The 23,043-nt window shown below is 48.9% G+C and overlaps 1 protein-coding gene across 4 annotated transcripts in view; it reads left to right on the top strand.

Moving 5' to 3' along the window:
* The window catches only part of Col23a1 (collagen type XXIII alpha 1 chain), a 279,542-nt gene that overhangs the window by 240,303 nt on the left and 16,196 nt on the right, over positions 1-23,043 (top strand). The window contains exons 6-16 of one of the 4 annotated variants that reach the window (XM_052196168.1): positions 4,407-4,433; positions 5,665-5,691; positions 6,558-6,584; positions 12,397-12,513; positions 13,356-13,391; positions 15,152-15,178; positions 17,269-17,295; positions 18,426-18,479; positions 20,908-20,970; positions 21,296-21,340; positions 22,794-22,871. In XM_052196168.1, the coding sequence (XP_052052128.1) occupies positions 4,407-4,433; positions 5,665-5,691; positions 6,558-6,584; positions 12,397-12,513; positions 13,356-13,391; positions 15,152-15,178; positions 17,269-17,295; positions 18,426-18,479; positions 20,908-20,970; positions 21,296-21,340; positions 22,794-22,871 (528 nt within the window). Of the gene's footprint in view, positions 1-4,406; positions 4,434-5,664; positions 5,692-6,557; positions 6,585-12,079; positions 12,514-13,355; positions 13,392-15,151; positions 15,179-17,268; positions 17,296-18,425; positions 18,480-20,907; positions 20,971-21,295; positions 21,341-22,793; positions 22,872-23,043 lie in introns of those variants that run through there. The other 3 variants (XM_052196166.1, XM_052196165.1, XM_052196167.1) reach the window with 3 other exon arrangements.

Here is a 23,043-nt window from a genome sequence, read left to right as displayed (position 1 = left end):
GGCTCCATGTGGGGTGCAACCCACTGGGGCCGTGAAGGAAAGAACCACTACCTGTAACTCCATCTTCAAGGAATCCAATGTCCTCTCTAACCTCAGATATACATAATTTAAAATAAAATAAATCGCCAGGCAGTGGTGGCGCACAGCTTTAATTCCAGTGCTGGGGAGACAAAGACAGGCAGATTTCTGTGAGTTCAGGACCAGCCTGTTCTATACAGAGTGACTTCCAGGACAGTCAAGGCTACACAGCGAAACCTCGTCTCAAAAAGCCAATAAATCCATTCATTCATTTATTATTTTAAAAGATTATTTTTTTACTTATGTTTTTGCCTGTGTGCACATGGAGTGCCTGCCTGGTGCCCATGGAGACCATGATCTCTGGAACTGGAGTTACCAAGGGTTATGAAGCATTATGTATGTTTTGGGAACCAAACTCTGATCCCCTACAATAGCAGCAAGTGCTCTTAACCGCTGAGCCATCTCTCCAGTCACAAATAAGTTTTTTAAAGGATGTCAGAAGTAATGGTTTGTATGTTTACTCTACCATTTTGGAGGCAAAGGGAAGTGGATTTCTGTGAGTGTGAGACTAACTTGGTCTACATAGTAAGGTCTAGACCAGCCAGGACTACAGTCTAAAGACCTTGTCTAAATTATACATATACATATGCATACACACACACACACACACACACACACACACACGTGTGTGTGTGTGTGTGTGTGTGTGTGTGTGTGTGTATCAGTAGGTGATACAGCCTATCCACTCAGAAAGTCACATGAAGGTCACTTCCAGCACTACCTCTGCCAGCATTAATTCAGACCCCAATTCTGTGTCAGCCTGTGGCTGTCCCCTGTCTTGGGTTGATCCAAGGGAGGCTGACCTGGGACTTGACTTGAGCTTGTCACCTGAGAGAACAGCTTGTCTCCCACTTTACAGACAAGACCAAGGCCTGGCACATCCAGGCTACTGCGTGAGGCAGGAGACTGAGCCTGCCCTGGGGCTTTGCTCTCCATTCATGTGCAGCCTGTGGTTTTATTTGCGTCTCGAACATCCAGAAACATCCGGGAGCCAGCTGATCTCCTGGAGGAAAATCAACTTCAAGCAGAACTGAGACTTGTAAACAGCTGTGGGCTTTCATGGAGGGCAGAAGGTGATGAAAACCTCTGGTGAATCCTGTGGCTTTGATCAGGCAGGAGACGATTCCCAGAGACAGAGTAGCATGGGTGAGAGGAGGGATTTGAACCCAGATCCTGCAGGGCTCAACTCCCTGCCCTCAGCTGCTTTTTCTCCGTGGTGTTTCTTTCAGAGAAACTCTGGAAGGGTGGGAATAGCTCATGGTTAATTCCCATTGTCTAGGGCAGGGGTGGGTTGCTTTGATGGGACAGATCCTGATCCTGCCACCAGGAGCATGCATCCAGCCAACCTGGGGCTCTGTCCTTCCAGAACATTCTGTCTGGACTTTGTCTTGCCTTAATTTTAACCACACTACAGCCAGATTTGTTTCTGGTATTAAGCAGACCATCCCCTAGCCCTTCTCTGAGACATCTCTCTCTCTCCCAAATCCAGGCTTAAGCCCTTTTCCAAGGGAATGCCTACTGTGTAAACTATATAGCCTCATACCTGTGTCTCAGCGCAGTCTCATGAGACTGGAAACACTGCCACTCAGAAACCCACAAACTAGAAAATGATCTGAACAAGGTTTATGGGAAAGAAACCTGCCTCACAGGGTGAGACCAAGTGTTTCTCAAATTTGCTGGACCACAGAATCTCTCCATGGACAAGTCTACAGGGTCGTGGACCAAGGGGCTGAGAAAGGCAGAGGAGAGATGGGGAGTTTCTATCCTAGAAAGTCTCACTGCTCAGAGCAAGCCAACCCTCCCCTTCCCACTGCCATCCTCCCCAGGACAGGAGGGACATCAGGAGCAGCGTGCCAAGCCAGGGACTCCATCTGGGCGGTGGCGCACGCCTTTAATCCCAGCACTTGGGAGGCAGAGGCAGGTGGATCTCTAAGTTCAAGGCCAGCCTAGTCTACAAAGTGAGTTCCTGGGCAGCCAGAGCTACACAGAGAAACCCTGTATGGGGCCGGAGGGTGGGAGGAGAGAGAGAGCGCGCGCGCAGAACCACCTCTGCAGACAAAGGTCATGTCTGTGGGTCAGCTGTGTCCTAAAGACAGCCCCAGCACCCCATTTCAGCTTCAGTTGGTCCCTTCTCTGCCCACACTGCCTCCCTCCCTTCCACATTCTTCACATCCACATTAGAACCAAATCCCTAAGTTTTATTTCACCAGATACCTCTCCCTCAACATTTCTGCTATCCCCAACCTAAAGCTGACCACGACCCCTCTTGGCTCTGAACTGCCAGAGCTCATCTTTTGTTCCATTTCTCTCTCCTTCCTCCCTCACAGGAAGGTTGGCATCCCTCATCTGAAAACCTGAAGTGCCCCAGAACCGGAAACTTTTCTGAGTTGTTAGCCTACCACCCCAGCTAGAAAATCCTACAGTGTGACGCTGTGTTTAGCAGACAGAATTATTAGCACCATGAAAAATAGCCTTCAAGACATGTGGATAACATGCAAATGAGACAAATGAATTTCATTATGTTTGAACTTGGGTCCTTCTCCAAGATATCTCATTATGGAAATGTGAATATTCCAAATCCAAAAGACGTGTGTCCCAGGCTTTTTGGATGAGTGATACTTGACCTATATTTGTATATGTTTGCTGAGCTATTGTAAGGATGGGACCCAGGTCTAAACCCAAAACCCCTGACATGTCAAACATTCCTGTGCTCAAGCCCACTGTTAATGATAGCATAATAATGATATGTTAGATAGTTGTATGCATGAAACAGTCTCACCCCATCGAAGAATCCACTGGCTGGACATCGTGTTGAAGGTTCAGATTTTGAGACAGGGTCTGGTGTAGCTCAGGCTGGCCTTGAACTCACCTCAAACTGATGGGTCCTCCTGCTTCCACTCTCTGAAGGCTGGTATCTCAGGCATGCCTGGTTTTCATGCAGTGCTGGGGATTGAACCAAGAGCTTTGCGCACGCTAGGCAAACACTCTGAACTACCATCTCAGCCTAGAAGGCAGATTCTCTGATGAGGAATGTTTGACCCAAGCTCTCCCCAGCCACATGTTCCATGTCAGGTCTCACTCTGTGCTGGAGAGTCAAGGGAGGAAACTTTCCTCTTGGCTGTTGTAGACACTTGTGTAGAGCACACATTAGCCATGTCCCACATGCAACCCTCAGACTGTATTACCAGAAACAGGGACAGGTGTCCTGACTCTAGGATGCAGAGAAACCTGCAAGGTTTCATGAAAGAGGAGGTAACCACGCTGAAGATGTGCAGAGAGGAGAAGGGTGGGCCAGACAGGGGGACCCATTGTGTGCAAAGACTCAGACGAGTAGGACTGCAGGCATGGCTCCAAGGGTCAAAGGTTACATACATGTTAAACTGAAATGTTTCTTAAAAAAAAAAAAAAAAAGGTGAAGTACATGTGGGGACAAGGGGACAGTGAGGAGGACAGGGCTTGCAGAGAACAAATAACCCTGTTCTGAAGCATCTCCCCATGTTGTACCCATCTAGCCCTAGAGGGAGACGAGAGAGACTTGTTCAGTAGGCAGGTGATTAGACAGCTAGAGTGCACCTTAGCATCAGTGGCCCTCTGCAAGCACCACAGAGGCCTGGTCATCCTAGGATACCCTGCTCTCAGCCCTGGCCCAGGAATCATCTAGATTCTCCTTACTGCTGCTGTCACAGGCCACAGCAGAGTGCTTAGCCTTCCAGAGTCTTCCAATCAGAGTGACAGTCACTCAAGACAAGCTAGCTTAAAGGAAACCCAGGAAAGAGGTGTATGCAGGATCACTGCGATGCTCCAGCCTCCAGCCTCCAGCCTCCAGCTGGCGGCGCTGTCATTCTCTCAGACTCTCAGCGACTCTCTATCTACCTACCTACCTATCTATCTATCTATCTATCTATCTATCTATCTATCTATCTCTATCTCTCTCTCACCATGGGGCAGGGGAGGGCATCCCATTGGGAGAAAAGGGCCCCTTTCCCCTTGAGAGCACCGTTGAAGTCCCAGACATGAGGCTTGCATCCCAGGCCTGCACCTGTTCCCTTGACAAGAGAGAAGGCCATTACCCACCTTCAACCATCCCGCCCTAATGATGGGGAGGGCTTTAGAGAAGAACCGGGGTTCTGTTATCAGGGGATGGGATCATGAGTGGCTGACTACACACAGTGCCCTTCCCCCACTCCCCACCCTGAACACATGGGATGTACCCTGATCTCAGGGCTCAGGGAAGCCTTTGCTTCCTTGTCACTGAATAATGGGGTCCTAAGACATGGAAGGAATGTTCCTGTATGTAACCTTTGCTCTCTCTCTCTCTCATGTTCCAGGGACCTCTAGGTCTGGATGGCAAGCCAGTAAGTGTCCACAACATACTAGATGGTCCTGGGGTAGGGCTGCCACTGTAGGGGTGGAGTGACCAGGGAACGCCTGATGGGACTGAAAAGTGAGTTCAGCAGCTATAGGAGAGCAAGGCAAAGCCATTTGTCATGTGTGTTCAATTCCATCTGCTGACTGAGTAACCATGGAAACCCTTCCAGCTTTCTGCCTGGAGGCATCCTCTCCTAGGAGATGTTATGGAGTTATGGAGAACCATGACCAGTCCCCAGGGTTCAGTCAGCCTCCAAAGTCTACAAGTCCCTCCCAATAGGCCATAGATACCAAAGGCTAACATATTTTCAAGACACCCATGATGGCATCAGGCTAAAGAGTTCTCAGTACCTGTTCCAGGAATCCATGGTCCATAGGCATCCTCAGCAGATGAACGAGGTGCACAGGGAAATATAAGCACAATTCAGTAAATAAGGGGGTGTGGGTGAATGGGTAGGCAGGTGGGGAGTTGGTAGGTAGGAGGTAGATGGATGGATTAATGGATGGGGAGGTGCATAGCTGAGTAGATAAACGAGTGCATAGATGAGTGGTGGGTAAGTGAGCAGATGGATGGGGAGGTAGGTACACAGATGAATGGATGCTTGCATGGATGGATGCCTGCACGCATGGATGCATGGATGGATAAGTGGATGCATGAATGCATGCAAGGATGCATGTGTGAATGGATGCATTCATGAATGCATGGATGGTTGGTTGGATGGATGCATGCATGTATGCATGGGTGGGTGCATGCGTAGATGTTGGGTAGAGGTATATGTGGATGCATGGATGGATGCATGTGTGTGTACATGTTTGGAGCATGTGTGTATGTGTATGGATGCATGTGTGCATGCATGGATGCATGGGTGGATACATGGATGTTGGATAGATGCATGGGTGGATGGCAACTCTGGACAATGGCCTCCTCCCCAGCAGAGACAAAGCACGTCAGGCAGAAAAACTCGTGTCTGTGCCCTTTTCCTGCTCAGAGGATGCCTGTGGACCCTTGATGCTGACCCCAAATGCTCATCACCATCTTCTGAGGGCAGGTGTGGAGCTTCCAGGAGGCAGCAAGGACATCTTGACCGGCCCCTGTAGTGTTCAGCTCAGATGCCCACAGCTCTGCTAGTCCCACACATCCCTCTGCCCAACAGCCAGGGGACAGCCAGGCTAGCTCGCCTCCCTCACCACTGTTCTTTCTCTTTCTTCCTTCTCCAGGGACTTCCAGGCCCCAAGGGGGAAAAGGTAAGTGGCGGGGCGGGGGATGCAGTCCAGATCCTGTGTGCTGATGAAGGATGCCCGCAGCCAACTCCAACCCTCAGCATTAAACACAGGACCCACCAAGTTCCTTATAAGGGAATGAATTGATGTGTGTGGACATGATGGCGGGCTCGGGAGGAAGAGGGGCCAGAGAGAGCTCAGAGTGGCAGGGCTGAGTGAGGACCTCAGAGGCCACATGCAGTCATGCCTGGGTGACATGGCTGCTCAGAGACAAGCCGATCAATCGGTGCCCCTCACTGGCAGCAGGGCTGAGAAAGCCACAGAGAGACACAGGACCTGGTGGCTCAACACTGCCTCTCTGCATTCCAGCTCCACACCTGTGTGCTTTAGCAAACTGCCCAGCTGTGAGGGCCACAATTTGTCCTTCTGTATCAAAGCTCTCGGGGAGGGGGGGGGGGGGTGCTGGTTCCAGTGCATCCAAAGCCACAGGAACAAATCTGGAGTTTTGAGACCAGAGAGAAGCTGTCTCCTTTGCGTCTGTTGCCGCTTAACCCACCATGTCATAGCTTTGCTATTCCTCACCAGTCCAAGGTTTAGGAACTGGAAGAGGATACAGTGTACACGAGCAGCTGTCCCACAGGCCACACTGTGTCTGGGATCTTGCATGTCTGGGATGTAGACATAGATGAGGACCTGCCTCGCTTCAATCTGGTGGTTGTGTGACTTTGGCCTTATTAACTTCTCTGAGCCTCAGTGCCCTCATTGGAAAAGGAGATTTAAAAATAAGGCCTGCCTATTGTTTGCGCCCAAGCACAAAGGGAGTGTTCAAAAGGAAATGGGGAGAAATAATAAAAATCAGTAGCCGCTCATCTTCCTGTGTTTGGTTCTAGGGTATACCAGGAGACTTCGGCCCACGGGTAAGAATGGAGCACTACCCCCCTCGTCCACTGCACATGGTTTGTTTAATATCATTAGAATAAGAGATTTCTAGCCTCCCTTTGGGGGTCCCAGCTCACCATAGCTTGTCCCAGAATAAGGCGAGTGAGCCAGGCTTTCCTCTCCATGTTCTTCTGCCCTGTGGAAGCCCCCAGGCACCCTCACCTAAAAGAGGCTGCCACCTCCCACTCAGATGACAGTTAGATGTCCTGGCTGTCATGCTTGTCACCATAGTGACCAGAGAGTAAGGTTAGCCCTGGTCCCAACCAGGCACTGACCATCCCGTGAGACAGCGGGCACTCAGGAACCGTGAAGGGCCAGAGCTCAGTGCTGTCACTTCCCAGTCCTTGACAAGTCATTTTCCCTGAGATCTGGCCCTTAGACCAGGAGGGAGTGACAATTCACACACACACACACACACACACACACACACACACACACACACATACACACACACACACACACACAGCAAGTGCTGTGAAGAGTCATTATAACCGTAACTGTCCATGGTAGGCAGCAGCACTCAGCACGGGGACAGGATCCACGTGTCCTCTCCACCCAGCTGTGCATCCTGAGTCCAGGAACCCAGAGGTGATTGTCTGAACCTGAGTTTGGTTCTGGGTCTTGTCAGAGGAGCACTTGGGTAGCCCTAGGAAGATGCCCTCACATTTTCAAAATATTCTGGGCAGAGCACCCTGACCACAGAGACTGAGAGGTAGACATTAGCTGCCCAGAGAAAGACGGGGGTCACATGGAAGAAGGTTATAGACCCCAGAACACATTGGTGCAAGGGTCACTCACCCACACCAAGAATCTGCCAGCTCAGGGTGGGGATGTATGGAGAACGAGTGAGCTGTTTAGACCTAAGGGAACCATGAATGGCAGATGGGGAGAGAAGGGCAGAACGCTCAGGCTGGCTTTGTGGTCAGGCAGGGCAAAACCCAGCTCTGCAACTTGAAGGCTCAAAGCCCAGGTTTTGTGAAATGCCAACAGTGGGCCCCCATTACAGGGTGTTTTTGTGATGAGAACTGAAGCAGGCAGGGGAATGAAACCAGCTGAGTTTTAATGGGCAAAGCTGTGCCTTAAGCAGAGGTCAGGACCAGACCACACAGGCAGTGAGATTTCTCTCAAGTCAAAGAAAGGATATCCCCTGACTCTGGCTGCTAGAGAAACACTGATTTCAAATGGGAGTTATGGAAGTTAATCTTCCTGTTAGGGTTGCCCACCCTGTATTGACCAGGATCCCTCTGGTCCTGGGTTTACCAAGTAAAACATTTCTTCCAAGGCTCCTTCCTTCCCAGGGATATCCTGCCCCCTGTCATAATGTTCCAGGCGTCTGTAAACTGACTCCCCGCCACAGAAAGTTCAGTGACTTAAATGGGCAATTCATCCTTATCACTTAGGGTCCCCTAAGACCTCTCTTTTGGTTGAAGGTTGGGTGTCCTGAGGGCCCAGGTGATGACCCCTCACATGGTTGTCCTTGATGTGACTGTTATCCCTCAGCTGGGAGGGAACGGCATGCAGTTTCCCACATCACAGGGCTTCCTCCTGATTGGCACTGGGTTCTTAGAGAAGCTTCTGGGAAAAGCTTTCCAAGAGGCAGGAAGTGAGCGCTGTCACACTATGAGGAGCTCCCTCCCAGTATGGACCCAGCATCACACCTGCTGCAAGCTTTTCTATTCTATTTTCTGTTCTGTTCCGTTGCGTTGCGTTCTTCTCTTCGGTCACAGGAGCTGAAGAAATGATGTTGGTTCACTGGGCATACCCCGCCACGAGCTGCCTTTCTCTGGGCTAGGTTCGGTGGCTTTGCCTGGTGATTATTTGCTGTTCCCTCCTGCGTTTCTAATCGCACCACCTGTTTGCCACCTAGATGGTTTTCCCACGGCTCAACACAGGCTTTATAAGTAGAGATCACCGTGGATACAGCCTCCGTGTCCTCAAGGTAGCCTGTCTGAGTGAGGGGGCCTGTCCTGCCAGCTTGCTGTGCTCCCCAGCCCCTACTTACCCTGTGTGGTCAGGGTCAGACCTCAGCCATCCAGTCCCGGAAAAATGGGAGGATGGACGGGGCAGAAAATCAAGCAGCACATGCCTTACTCCGAGTACCAGGAGGCAGAGCAGTGAGATTGTGAGTTACAGACGAGCCCCGTCTACACAGCAAGCTCTAAACCAGCCATAGTAACATAGTGACACTTTGTCTCAGAAATAAAAACCCCCGTACAGGGGTGGGGATATCCAAAATCCTCTTTCTGTCTTGTCGAGTCCAAGCCTGGAGCTCCCAATCTGGAGCCTCTGAGCTCTGAGGGAAGGAAGAGCAGCAGGGAATGGAATCTTCTGGATTCAGTACTGAAGGAGACGGGAATGCCTACTCATGTTTACCGAGACAGGGTGACCTAATCACGGTGCTAATCTGGGGTCTAGACTTCTAGCTCTTTGATCATGAAATCTGAGCGGTAGCTACAGAGAACTGCCAGTGAATTTATTGAGAGACTTGAGTGACATGAATGGGAAGTGCAGTTTTGGAGAAAAGCGAGCTCTTTCCTGTTAAGGGAAGATACACAGATTGAAAAGGATATCTGAAAAAGACCCAGACCAGTTGCAGTTCCTACACGAGCACCCCAGAACGGAAGGAAAGTGCTCAGCCGGTGTGACGGCCTGCTTCTGAAAATCCAGCTTCAGAAGGCTAGTGAGACTATTGATATCTACTGAGCTCTGGCTTTGATTGAGACAGCCTTGATTTAGTGAGCACGGTGGAAGATTATAATACCGAGGATGATTCCAATCAACCTCAGACTTCCACATGCCTACACATACATGTATGCACGTGTGTGCCTATGTATGTGCAAACATCACACACACACACACACACACACAATGTGGGGGAAACTAAAAACAGAGGCTAGAAAGATGACTGATCAGTTAAGAGCACTGGCTGCTCTTCCAGAGGACTGAGATTCAGTCCCCAGCACCCACAGTCCCAATCATCTTTAACTCCAGTTCCAGAAGAGCTGACCCTCTCCTGACCTCCACCGGCACATGGTGCACAGACATACGTGCAGGGGGAGAAAGGCGTCCATATGCATACAATAAATAAATGAACATTTAAATTTTTTTAAAAACATAAAAAAGCTGAGTGTGGTGGTACACACCTTTAATCACAGCACTCAGAAGGCAGAGGCAGGGGGATCTCTGTGAGTTCAAAGCCAGCTTGGTCTATAAATCAAATGCCAGGATAGCCAGGGTTATACAGAAAAGTCCTGTCTTTAAAAAAAAACAATAATAAAATAATAATAATAATAATAAATTTTTAAAAGACCAGTTCCCCTGGCAACAGGAGAAGGGTTAGCTCTTCTTAGTTAGTGGCCCTAGATAAGTAATTGCTGCCTAGGCCCCAGACACTTTATCTGTAAGACAAGAGATAGCATGGCCCTGGCCATCACAGATGCTGCATTAGACTATCTACAGGAAGTGCTTGCTGAGTTCACACAAGGCTTCTTCCTGCCTTGGTCGCCAAACTCTAACCCAGGACCTGTGCCAGTCACATTGCAGACTTCTGCTCTTGCAGGGTGGGCCATGAAGCGGGGATTCAGCATGCCTGAGGTCTGACCTGGTGCTAACATCCGGCAGAGTCAGGGATGTTGAGTGACATAAGAGCGTGAGGCCCTTCACTGTCTTTTTATTTAGAGATCGCTGTAAATTCCCTCGCATGTGCGGTTTATCAACCCTGTGCATCTCTCATCTGGCTGTGCCTAAGGTGACAGCATGCACTGCTGTGGGCTATCCTAGGGATCCAGAAACTGAGGCAGATTCCAGCTACCAGCCTTACTCAGAGGGCCCCGGTTTTCACAGGCTTGTGTATACACAAGTGTCTGTGCCTGAGTGAGAGTGTGTGAGTGTGTGTGAGTGTGCGAGCATGTATGAATGGATGTGTGCTCAACTATGTGTGTGCATGGCTAGGTGTGTATGAATGAGTGTGAATGTGAGTGTGTGTGTGTGTGTGTGTGTGTGTGTGTGCGCAGGTATGTTTTCTTCTATAGATTGTTAATATATATGGATTCGTATGACCACTACAGAAAGATTCCTCACATCATCACGCTCTCCCATCTTTGGTAGGATCACCTCCCTCCCTCATCCCTAGACCCTGGCAACCACTAATTTCAATGTTTAACTTTCCATTCAATAATATCAGGTGTGTGAAATCACATGACGGGTAACTTTTCAAATAATTTATAAGATGTACTTAATATTCTTATTTACATATGTGTGTGCATGTGTGTGTGCATGTGCCTGCATGATTGATGTGTACCATGTGAGTGCAGTGCCTGCAGAGGCCAGAGGGTGTCAGATCCCCTGGACCTGGAGTTACAGGCAGTCGTATTACCAGATGCAGGTGCCAAGAACTGAACCTGGGACCTCTGCAAGAGCAGTAAGTGCCCCTAACCACCAAGCCATCTCTCTAGACCCATGTATAACTTTAGGGGACTATTTTTGCTATTTAGCATAGTTTCCCTACAGTGTCCAAGTTTTCTGATATATCAGAATTTTTTTTTTCGGTTGGAAAGTGTTGTTGTTCTAGGTTTTATTTCCTTTGTTTTGGTTTGAATTTTACAGTTTTTTTTAATAATGTGCATTATTTGTGTGTGTGCCTGTAAGTGTGTGTGGACTCACACACATCACAGAAAAAAGCATGCAGGTCAGAGGACCAGTTGTCTCCTCCCACTCTGTGGGTGCTGGGGATGGAACTAAGGTGCTCAGACTCTGGTACAAGTGTCTTTACAGCCCAGCCATCTCGCTGGCCCTGGTTTGGATTTACTTTCTTTCTTTTTCTTTTTTTTTTTTGGTTTTTCGAGACAGGGTTTCTCTGTGTAGCCCTGGCTGTCCTAAAACTCACTCTGTAGACCAGGCTGGCCTCGAACTCAGAAATCCACCTGCCTCTGCCTCCCAAGCGCTAGGATTAAAGGCGTGCAACACCACTGCCCGGCTGGTTTGGATTTTCTGTGACAGAGACTCGTGTACCCCAGGCTGGCCTCAGATGCACTACGTAGCCAAAGATGACCTGAACTCCTGACCTTCCTGTCTCTGCCCACTGAGTGATGTGCTAGGATCACTATACACAATTACTATGCTCAGCTCTGTTTTTGTTTTTGAGACAGTATCTCATTTTGTAGCCAAGGCTGGCCTGGAATTCATTCTGTAATTCAGGGTGGCCTTAAGTTTACTATAATAATGCTCCTGCCTCAGCATCCCCCAGGTGCTGGGCTTTGGCTATTCCTGTTGGTTGGTTGGTTTGTTTATGGCTGAGTGGGTGGCATAATATGACAATAGCTCAGCCTCTCAATTATGGGAGGATATTTTGAGAGCTTCCGTTTCAGGCTGCTACATAGAAAGCTACTGTAAATACCCACATGTGGTTGTTTGGGTGAGCATAAAACGGATGCCCGCTCATGCGCATCTGCCACTTTTAATGCAGCAAGAGAGGACCAACCAGGAAGTTCTTGCAGGACACGCTCGGCCTCACACAGCCAGCACGTATATGTCAGCTCTCCTCCTGACGACAGATCCAGGCTTCAGATGCTAGAAGGTGGCAGCAAGGTCCTGTTGGGTCTGTTCCACCAAGGTCTCCTCCTGCCAGAGTCCAGTGTCAAACCCTCGTCACCCTTAGTGCCTGCATCAACAGCTGGGGAAGAGGAAGGCACAGGGACCGCCCACCGAAGAAGCTCGTCTCTGGAAGCTAGAACCCCCATCCCTCACTCTCACCCTCACCCTCGGGATCAGGTCAAACCACCTGTCTTTCAGGGAGCCCAAGGGCAGGATGGAGCTGCAGGACCACCCGGGCCTCCTGGACCACCTGGGGCCCGGGGCCCTCCTGGTGACACTGGAAAAGATGGCCCCCGAGGAGTGCAAGGCCCAGAGGTAAGAGAAAGCATGGAATTGGGGCCTCCCAGAGCTGGTCCTATATTGATACACTGTGAATCCTGATCCCCAGAGCCAACTTCAAACCAGCACTATTCCTAGTGGGCCCAACTCCAGCCATCATGCAGTCAGTGTACACGCTCAGCTTGGCTCAGGCTCTAGCCTCAAGCCCGTCCACAGCCCAGCCCTAACTCAGACCCTCATACAACCAACCTTAAGTCTAGCACAGGCCTGCTTCCTAGTCCCCAGCATGACCCCTACCTCAAATCCTGTCCCACACCCCCAGCTCTAACTCTTATCCAGAGTCTAACCCTGAGCCTGACCTGAAACCCACATCCAGAGAACCATCGACCCTAACCTTGAGTTGCAAGCTTAGTCCAAGTTCTCACCACAAGTGTAACCCAGAGTCCCACAGGTTTGTCTTTTAACTACAATTCTTCACTAAGAATTCCGACTTCACCCCTACTCCTCTTCCTGCTCCCTCTCCCTCAATACTAATGAGCCTCAGTTTCTCCCTAAGGCCATGTAAGGCCAGGCCTCAGAATATAGTTCTTTCCTCCTATCCCAAAGACTCCAATCTGTCATTCCCTCCAGTCCAGAGTTCACTCCTCTGCTATACTACCACCAGAGACACCTATCAGGGCACATCCTCTCAACTGGCCCATCCATCCATTGTCACAGTAGGTGCATAACTCCCAAAGCCTCAACTTTCTCATCTGTGAATCGGGGACAATAAACCACTTCTCAGGGTTGAATGAAGGTGAATTGGATGTTCAACTTCGAACCCTTACCCATGGCCTGGCATGAGACTCATGCTCACTGATATTTTCACACACCTCTAGGGTCCCAGAGGAGAGCCTGGACAAGATGGCGGGATGGTAAGTATGCAGGTGTTTGCAAGGCTAGCATTCGGGAGTGTGGCTCCCAAGATGGAAGCCTCTTTCCCACTGCAATAGCTACCTCCCTCGCTGCTATGACAAAATATTTAGCAAAACTGACTTGAAGATTGATTCTTGGGTCACAGTTGAGGGTACAGTCCATCATGGTGAGGAAGGCGTAGCAACAGACTCATAGAGCAGCTGGTCACGCTGTATCTGTCAGAAAGCAGAGTTACGGGTGCTGGCGCTCAACCACCTTTTTTTTTAAGACTTATTTGTTTATTTAATGCATGTGAGTACACTGTGGCTACAGAGAGCATCAGATTCCATCATTACAGATGGTTGTGAGCCACCATGTGGTTCCTGGGAACTGAACTCAGGACCTCTGGAAGAACTGTCAGGGCTCTTAGCCACTGAGACATGTCCCCAGCCTTTTTTTTTCCAACCACCTTTTTTTATACAGCCCAGGACCCCAGTCCATGGGACAGTGTTACACATTTTTAAGAGATCATCCATGCTCAGTTAAACCCTTCTGGAAATGCCCTTGCACACACCAGATGTGTGTTTCCATCGTGACTCTAAAGAATCTAATCGAGGTGACAAGCTAAACCCTCACACACTCACATCAGGATTATGTAGGTGTGCCTCTGTAATTCGGGGCTTATGTGTACATCCCTCTGCCCACAACAGCGATGTGGGTGAGCCAAGTCCCTAGCCTGGGCAGAGTCCTGGAACCTCAACATCCTGGGGGAGAGTCTGAAAGTCACCTGCCACCTTTTGAGCCCTGACACGGGCACTGCTCAAGGCACAGGAGTCTGTCCTAGAACTTGGCTGAACAATGCTGCTTCTAGCCACACATGCCTCTACCCTCTGAGATGTGGTGTCACTCTTTGGTTTTTTTTGGGGGGGGGGTTGGTTTTTTTGTTTGTTTTGTTTTGTTTTGTTTTGTTTCAACACAGGGTTTCTCTGTGTAGCCCTGGCTGTCCTGGAACTCACTCTGTAGACCAGGCTAGCCTCAAACTCAGAAATCCACCTGCCTCTGCCTCCTAAGGGCTGGGATTAAAGGTGTGTGCCACAAGAGTCACTCTTGATAAAAAGGAAAATGGCGGGACAGACCCAGGAGCTCCTGGAAGGCTCAGTATCCACCACTGAGCCATCTCTCAGGCCTCATGCACAACTTTCAGAATGACTCCTCCGCCCCACCCCACCCCGCCCCACCCCTTATAGCACAGATTCCTTGCACTGTATACAGTTTTTTGGATGTGTCAGAATTTCATTCCTTTTTTTTTTTTCCTTTTGGCTTTTTTGAGAGGATGTTCTATTGTTTGAGTTTGTGTTTTCTTTTTGTTCTGGATCTTGTTCTTGCTTTCCTTTGTTTTGTTTGGAGGTTGAGTTTTTGTATTTTTAGGGTGTGGGTGTGCATGTATATGGTATGGGCGCGCACACACACACACACACACAAACACACACACACACACATACCACCAACACAGAAGTCAGAGAACAACTTGGAGGAATGATTCTCTCCCGCTGTGTGGGTCCCAAGGGTTAAGCTAAGATCCTCAGACTCTGGTGCGAGCGCCTTTCCAGGTTGAACCATCTCACTAGCTCTGACTTCCGTGTTTTGAGACATGGTCTCATGGATCCCAGACTGGCCCAGATTCACTATGCAGCCAAGGATAACCTTGAACTCTGACCTTCCTGCTCCCCCATCCTCCAAGCCCCCACCCCATCTAAATCCTTCTCTTCTCTCATTCTAGGGCCCCAAGGGACCTCCAGGACCCAAGGTGTGTACTCAGCACCCCTCCTGTTCCTTGGCCTCACTCCTCACCTTCCCCTCCCAACATCCCCCAGTGAAACATAGGCAGAGAGGTTAGAAGAGACAGGGTACTGCATCTGTAGGGAGCAGTACTCACCTGGTAAATGGGGACATGAAAGATCTTTCTGCCTTGACTTCACACTAGACTGTGAGGGTTGAATCACAGGACACCTTGGATGTTTGGGGGGTTTTGTTTGGAGTTTGGGGGTGTTTTGTTTTGTTAGTTGTTTGGTGGTGGTGGTGGTGGTGATGGTGATGGTGGTGGTGGTGGTTTTGAGACAGGGTTCCCCTGTTTAACCTTGGCTGTCCTGGAACTCACTGTAGACCAGGCTTGGCTCAAACTCAAAGATCTACCTCCCAAGTGCTGGGATTAGAGGCGTGTGCCACCACTACATTGCTGTTTGGTTTTTTAAAGATTTATTTATTTAATGTATATGAGTACACTGTAGCTGTCTTCAGACACATCAGAAAAGGGCATCGGATCCCATTACAGATGGTTGTGAGCCACCATATGGTTGCTGGGATTTGAACTTAGGACCTCTGGAAGAGCAGTCAGTGCCCTTAACCATTGAGCCATCTCTCCAGCACACTCTGTTTGTTTTTTAAAAACTTCATTTTCTATGCAGTTTTAGGTTCATAGCAAAACTGAGGGAGAGGTACAGAACTTTCTTGCATAGCCCACACACTTGCCCTGCCAACCCACACCCCACCACCTCCACCCCTCAGATGTGTAGCTTCCCTTGTCTCCATCCCCTGTCAGAGTAAGTGTGTCACTATTAAGGAAATTAACACATTGTCCCCCAAAGCCCACAGGTCACAGGAGGGTTCTCAGTGCCCAGTGGAACAAATGTGTGATGACTCGCACACTCCAGTAACACATCTAGTAATAATTTCACTGTCTTAAAAACCTCCTTTGCTGGGGGCTGGGAGATGGCACGAGGACCTAAGTTTAAATCCCCAGCACCCAAGTAAAAAGCCAGGCATGGCTGTGTATGTCTGTAACTGCAGCATTGCGAGGCAGAGACAGGCGGATCCCAAAAGCTTCCAGACCAGCAAAGATGAAACCAGCTTCAGGATGCACTGTCTCAAAGGAAGAGAAAAAAACTAAAAGGAAAAAGCAGAGAGCAGTAGCGTAAGACATCTGCTATCCTGCATGTGCAGGGACACATGCATGTACTGCACCACACACACACACACACACACACACACACACACACACACACACACGCCATATATTCCCCCCTTGGCCTGTACTCCTCCCTAGCCCCTGGCAACCACTGATCCTGTGTTGTCAAAGCTTCTGCTCCACAATGCAGTCTGGACAAACCTTCACTCCAGGAGTCAGTGCTTTCAAATTGGCACCAGACCAATCAATGATCTCCCTCCCTCCCCCCCACACACTGGAACAATCAATGATCTTCCCCCGGCTTGCTCCCCACTTTTCCTCCTAGTGGCTACTCTACTGCCTAACATCCATTTATGTTCTGTCCACCTACCATAAGGCCTCTTGATTGCTCCTCAGCTGTGACAATTATGAGGGAAGCTTTGCAGGTTTTAGTGTGGTCAGATATCTTCAGCCATCTTAGTTTCCTGAAGTTCTTCCCCAGGCCAGGGTTCCCTTTTCGGGCTAAGGCAGTGCCTGGGATGGGAAGGGAACCTGAGTTCTCTATACAGGATTAGGGTTGCTAGACTAAGGGTAGGTAAAGGAGTTCAGTTAGCAAGCTTGTTAACTCCAGCACTCATCTGGGGCCCATCTTAAAGAATAGTGACTTCCCCAAGCTCCGAGGAAGAATCAAAGGCTGGCTGACACTCTCTCTCTCTCTCTCTCTCTCTCTCTCTCTCTCTCTCTCTCTCCCTCTCTCTCTCTCTCTCTCTCTCCCCCCCCCCCTCTCTCTCTCTCTCTCTCTCTCTCTGTGTGTGTGTGTGTGTGTGTGTGTGTGTGTGTGTGTGTGTGTGTGTAAGGCCCCCCCAGGGGGACAAAGGCAGGCTAAAGTCATTGGTGCTGGCCACACTCCCTCACTGACTACTGCTGACACCTTCATTTTGTTTTGTCTGCAGGGAGAACCTGGCACTCCTGGAAAGAAGGTGAGAGGACCCTGTGGCTGGAGAGAAGGGCTGAGGGATGGGACAGGGCTTCCCCACAGGGAAGGTCTTTTTCCTCAGACCCAGGCTCTCACTGTGGCGAGCCCCTGTCCTGTGTCTCTGTGAAGTCAGATTCACTCATTCTTTCCCTTCCTCATATCCACGTTCTCTTCAGAGCTTGACTATGGTCCTTCAAGTGTGGTCCTGGGACCAGCATTGTCACCACTGCTGTCAGCAATGCAAATTCTGGTTGCTAGGGAAATAGCTCAGGTGACAGGATGCCTGCCTAGCCCTGGGTCTGACCACAGCACAGCATAAACTGGGCACACTCCTGTAATCCAGGCACTCAGAAAGCAGAGGCAGGAGGGGTATCCTTGGCTACATAGTGAGTTTGAGACCAGCCTGGGATACACAAGGCCCTATCTCAAAAGGAAGGATAGGGGAAGGGAGAGAAAGGAGAGAAGGGAAGATGAGAGGATGCGGGAAGGAAGGAAAGGAAAGAGAGGGAAAGCAAACTCCAGGCTCACCCTAGGTCCTCCTGAGACTTGGGGTTTGAGCTGGGGTCTCTTTAGTCAGCCTTCTGGATCACTGAGCATGTACAGTTGAAAACCGAACACTGGCAAATGTTCTCCACTTGACGCGAAGCTGGCCCCATCCTCCTCCTCCTCCTCCCCATCCACATCTTAGCAAGCATGCCCCATGGGGCAGAAGGATGTCCCAAGTTCCTCTCCACCGCCATTCCCCACAGTCCCCTCCCAGCCCTTCAGCCCTTCCAGGCACAGTCCCTCGTGTTTATTTACCTCTTGCTCTGTGGGGCTGGGACCGTGTGCGCTCTGGTCCCTAAGAGATGCTCACCAGCTGTCTGTTAGAGGAGTGGATTTGCTCCATTTCTCTCGTCCACACCCTGTGTCTGCAGAAACCTACTGAAGCTGGCTCAAGGCTGCTGTGGGAACTAAGATGGATGTGACTCAGACCTTACCTTAGAGGGTTAAGTGTGGGGGATAGTTGTCACTAGTGCCTGAGCCAGACAGGTGTGCAGTAAGTCTAGAACAGAGAGAGGCCAGCTGGACCACTCAAAAGTGTGGCCAACATGTCCTTGTGGGATGCCTTCAGCCTCCCTGTTATCTCCTCAGGGGGATGATGGGATGCCCAGCCAGCCAGGACTCCCTGGACCCCCAGGGCCCAAGGTAAGTATACACCCTCCTCCTCAAAGTCGGCCTCCATCCACCCTCCAAAGTTGTTATCTACCTAAAGATGCCCCTATCCTGGCCCTTTGACACCATGGGGCTGTGGGCCAACTCCCAGGGCGGGCCAGAGGGAGGAAGCGGTGGGCCCTGGCTGGCAGAAGCTTGGCATCTCATCCAGGCCATGTCTCCCCTAACCCTAAGACCCTGTGGTTCTCACATGCCCTCCTAGTATCAAGCTGGGAACAGGATGCTATCTGCACACCTTGTTCCTCAAAGCCTTTGCCGCAGCTACCAAGTCCTAGCCAGCCTGCCGCCAAATGTTTCTTGACCCAAGCATGGTGGTACACACTCATAATCTCAGTACTCAAAAGGCTGAGGCAGGAGGATCTGAGTTCAAGGCCAGGCTGGACTACAGAGTAAGACTCTGACTCAAAACAAACAAACAAAAATTAAAGAGAAAGAGAGAGAGAGAAAGAGAGAGAGAGAGAGAGAGAGAGAGAGAGAGAGAGAGAGAGAACTCACATTTTTTAAAAGGTGGCTGGATGTAGTGGCACATGCATTTAGTTTCAGCACTCCAAAGGCAGAGGCAGATGGATCTCTGTGAGTTCTAGGACATCTCAGCCTCCAAAGCAAGTTCCAAAACAACCAGAGCTACATAGTGAAACCCTGTCTCAAAAAAAAATAAAATAAAATAAAATAAAAAAAGCTAAATATATATATACATATACTGGGTTGGAGAGATATCTCAGAAGTTAAGAGCATTGACTGGGCTTACAGAGAACTCGGGTTCATTTCCCAGTATCCACAGGGCAGCTCACAACTGTAATTCCAAGATCTGACACCCTCACACAGACAAACATGCAGGCAAAACACCAATGAACATAAAATAAAAGTAAATATTTTTTTTAATTATTTAAGGGCAGTGGTGGCACATGCCTTTAATCCCAGCACCTGGGAGGCAGAAGCAGACAGATCTCTGTGAGTTCAAGTCCAGCCTGGCCTACGGAGTGAGTTTGAGGAAAATAAAGACTACACTAAGAAAACCTGTCTCAAAAGAATGATTGAGGGCTGGTGAGGTGGCTCAGTGGTTAAGAGCACTGATTGCTCTTCCGGAGGTCCTGAGTTCAAGTCCCAGCAACCACATGGTGGCTCAAAAAAACCATCTGTAATGGGCACCGATGCCCTCTTCTGGTGTGTCTGAAGACAGCTACAGTGTACTCATATACATAAAATAAATAAATCTTAAAAAAAAAAAGAATGATAGATAGATAGATAGATAGATAGATAGATAGATAGATAGATAGATATCTGATAGATAGAGAAAGAGAGAGAGATGATAGATAGGTAGATGATGGATAGACAGACAGGTAGATAGATAGATAGATAGATAGATGATAGATAGATAGATGATAGACAGACAGACAGGTAGATAGATAGATACATAGATAGATAGATAGATAGATGATAGACAGATAGACAGACAGGTAGATAGATAGATAGATAGATAGATAGGTGATAGATAGATAGATAGGTAGATAGATAGATGATAGACAGACAGGTAGATAGATAGATAGATGATAGATAGATAGATAGATGATAGACAGACAGGTAGATAGATAGATAGATGATAGATAGATAGATAGATGATAGACAGACAGACAGGTAGATAGATAGATGATAGACAGACAGACAGACAGGTAGATAGATAGATAGATAGATAGGTGATAGATAGGTAGATAGGTAGATAGATAGATGATAGACAGACAGGTAGGTAGATAGATAGATAGATAGATAGATAGATAGATGATAGACAGACAGGTAGATAGATAGATAGATAGGTGATAAATAGGTAGATAGGTAGATAGATAGATGATAGACAGACAGACAGGTAGATAGATAGATAGATAGATAGATAGATGATAGATAGATAAATGATAGATGATACATAGATAGATAGATAGATAGATAGATAGATAGATAGATAGATAGATAGATAGATAGATAGATAGGCAGGCAGACAGACAGACAGACAGACAGACAGATAGATGATAGATGATACATAGATAGATATTGGTGGTGGCTCCTCAGCACTGTGACAGTGGACCAGCAGCTCCCTGGGCTTTCTGGCTGCCAGGTTCGCCTAAGGAGTAACACTCAGTTTCCCCAACTTCCACACACACATGTGCACTCACACGCATGTGCACCTGTACACACATGCACACACAAGGTCTCTTGAGCTACTCCAGATTTGTGCCAAGACCCAGACCAGAAGAGGATGGTCATGGTCTTAAATCCCCCTGGGGTTGAAGAGAACCTTGTGTCCATCCCCTTGCCCAGAAGGGCCAAGGACACCACAGGCTTGAGCAGAAGGCCCAGCGTCCCGGGCTAGCACCTCTGCTTGTTTTCACTGATAATTTCTCCACCTCAGGGTGAGCCAGGAGATGTGGGGCCCCGAGGAGAGAATGGCATGAACGGCATCCCGGGCCTGAAGGTGATGTCACTAAGCCCTGCCCAGTACCTGAAACTGTCTCTGAGGGAGGGGGTTACCTCTTAATTTGCACGTTTAAAGAAAGAGTCCCAGGAGGGCCTGTCCTAAGGGTCCCCTTTAAATCACAAGCAGGGTGGTCTGAGGGTAAGCGTCCATGGATCAATTAGTCAAGTCTAATTCAGGTCCAGCTCTGGGCTAAGACATCATGTCATTTTGGGCTCCTGGACCTCAAAATCATGAGGCCTCAGCACAAGGGCCCTGGACTCTGGGGAAGGGAGGACTAGGGTCTAAGAGTCACTCACCAGCAGGCATCCATGTGTTTCCACAGGGGGAACCCGGTCACCCAGGCATGGATGGAGCCACAGGACCCCGGGTAAGCAACACCCCTTCTGGCCACATGGGTAGGGCCCTGGGTAGCTTCAGAAGCCCTTTGTACCCAACAGGAGTCCCAGGGGGCTGGCGAGACAAGCCCCTAGGTATCTAGTTCCTTACATTTTTTTTCTTTTGGTGATTTAAGTTTTTTTCACTGGGCTGGAGATGGAGAGATGGCTAAGAGCACTTCCAGAGGTCCTGAGTTCAGTTCCCAGCAACCAAATGATGGCTCACAACCATCTGTAATGGGATCCAATGTCCTCTTCTTGTGTGTCTGAAGGTAGCTATAGCGTACTCACATACATAAAATAAATTAATAATTCTTTTTAAAAATTCATAACATGTGCCTAGAGTAAAACTTAAAATATGGATGTATAAGGGAAGAATCCCAGCTTGCTGTTGGTAAGTAAGAGCTCTCTCCCTTCACAGGTTACTGTATACTCTTCTAGAATCTTCTTTGCATATTCAAACATTGGCCTTAGGTTTATCATTAGGCGTGTCTTTGCCTGCTTTTGGATGGCCTTACTTCTCCCAGCCCTCTGCAAGAAAATCAAGTGCTCTTAACTGCTGAACCATCTATCCAGCACCTAGATGGATCTCTTGTAACCAACCTATATGTGTCACCAGCACCTAGAAATGTAATTTTTATGCTGCCAACAGTCTAGCCTAAGGAGCCCTCCTCAGAGCCTGGGGGACTCGGGTACATCCTGGTCCTTGACATCCTCTGAAGATGTTATTTTTTAATTCATTATGTGTGTGTGGGTGTGGGTGTGTGTGGGTGAGTGTATGGGGTATGGGTGTATGGGTGTATGGTTATGTTTATGTGAGTGCAGTGCCTGCAGAGGCCAGAAGAGGGCATCAGATTCCAAAGATTTGCTCATTATAGCTAAGTACACTGTAGCTGTCTTCAGACACACCAGAAGAGGTGGTTGTAAGCCAACATGTGGGTGCTGGGATTTGAACTCAGGACCTTCAGTGCTCTTAACCGCTGAGCCATCTCTCCAGCCCCAAAAGCAAAGCAAAGTTAGTGAGTTCATTTATGAAGCAGAAAGGTAAGCCAGGCAGTGGTGGCACACGTCTGTAGTACCAGCACTTGGAAGGCAGAGGCAGGGGGATCTCTGAGCTGGAGACCAGCTCAGTCTACATTGCTAGTTCCAAAACAGACAGGGCTACACAGTGAGACCTTATCTCAATAATAATAATAATTATTTTTTTATTTTAATTTTAATTTTAATAATAAATAGGTTTTGCATTTTCCCTGAGAACTGAGCCTCTTCACTTGGTCCCAGGCTCCCTGATACTTTCCTCACATGACCTACACACAATGCAGTGCTGACCCCTAAAGAACTGCATGCTATGACGCCCACCATGGTGCACAGACATGCGTGTGACATGTATGTGACAGAGATAGATTACATTTCACCTATGATGCAGCTCTTCCTCTCCTGCCTCAGGGTCCCCCAGGCCTCAAGGGAGAACAAGGTGACACGGTGGTAATCGACTATGACGGCAGGATCTTAGATGCCCTGAAGGTAAGAGCAGGCCCTGGATGCTCCCTTTATGTCCACTCCTTAGGGAGCAATGGCTCTCTCTGTGCCTCACTTGTGGGACCAAGTATAGTTTAGCACAGAGACCTCGGTTTCATCAGGCACCGTTGTGTACATTGGTCCTGTATGGAGAGCCACACGGTGTTGAGAGACCTTC

The sequence above is a fragment of the Apodemus sylvaticus genome, chromosome 10, assembly GCF_947179515.1.
Source record: "Apodemus sylvaticus chromosome 10, mApoSyl1.1, whole genome shotgun sequence".
Classification (NCBI taxonomy): Eukaryota; Metazoa; Chordata; class Mammalia; order Rodentia; family Muridae; genus Apodemus; species Apodemus sylvaticus.
Note: the sequence above shows the minus strand (reverse complement) of the source record. Positions and strands in the feature narration are given on the sequence as shown.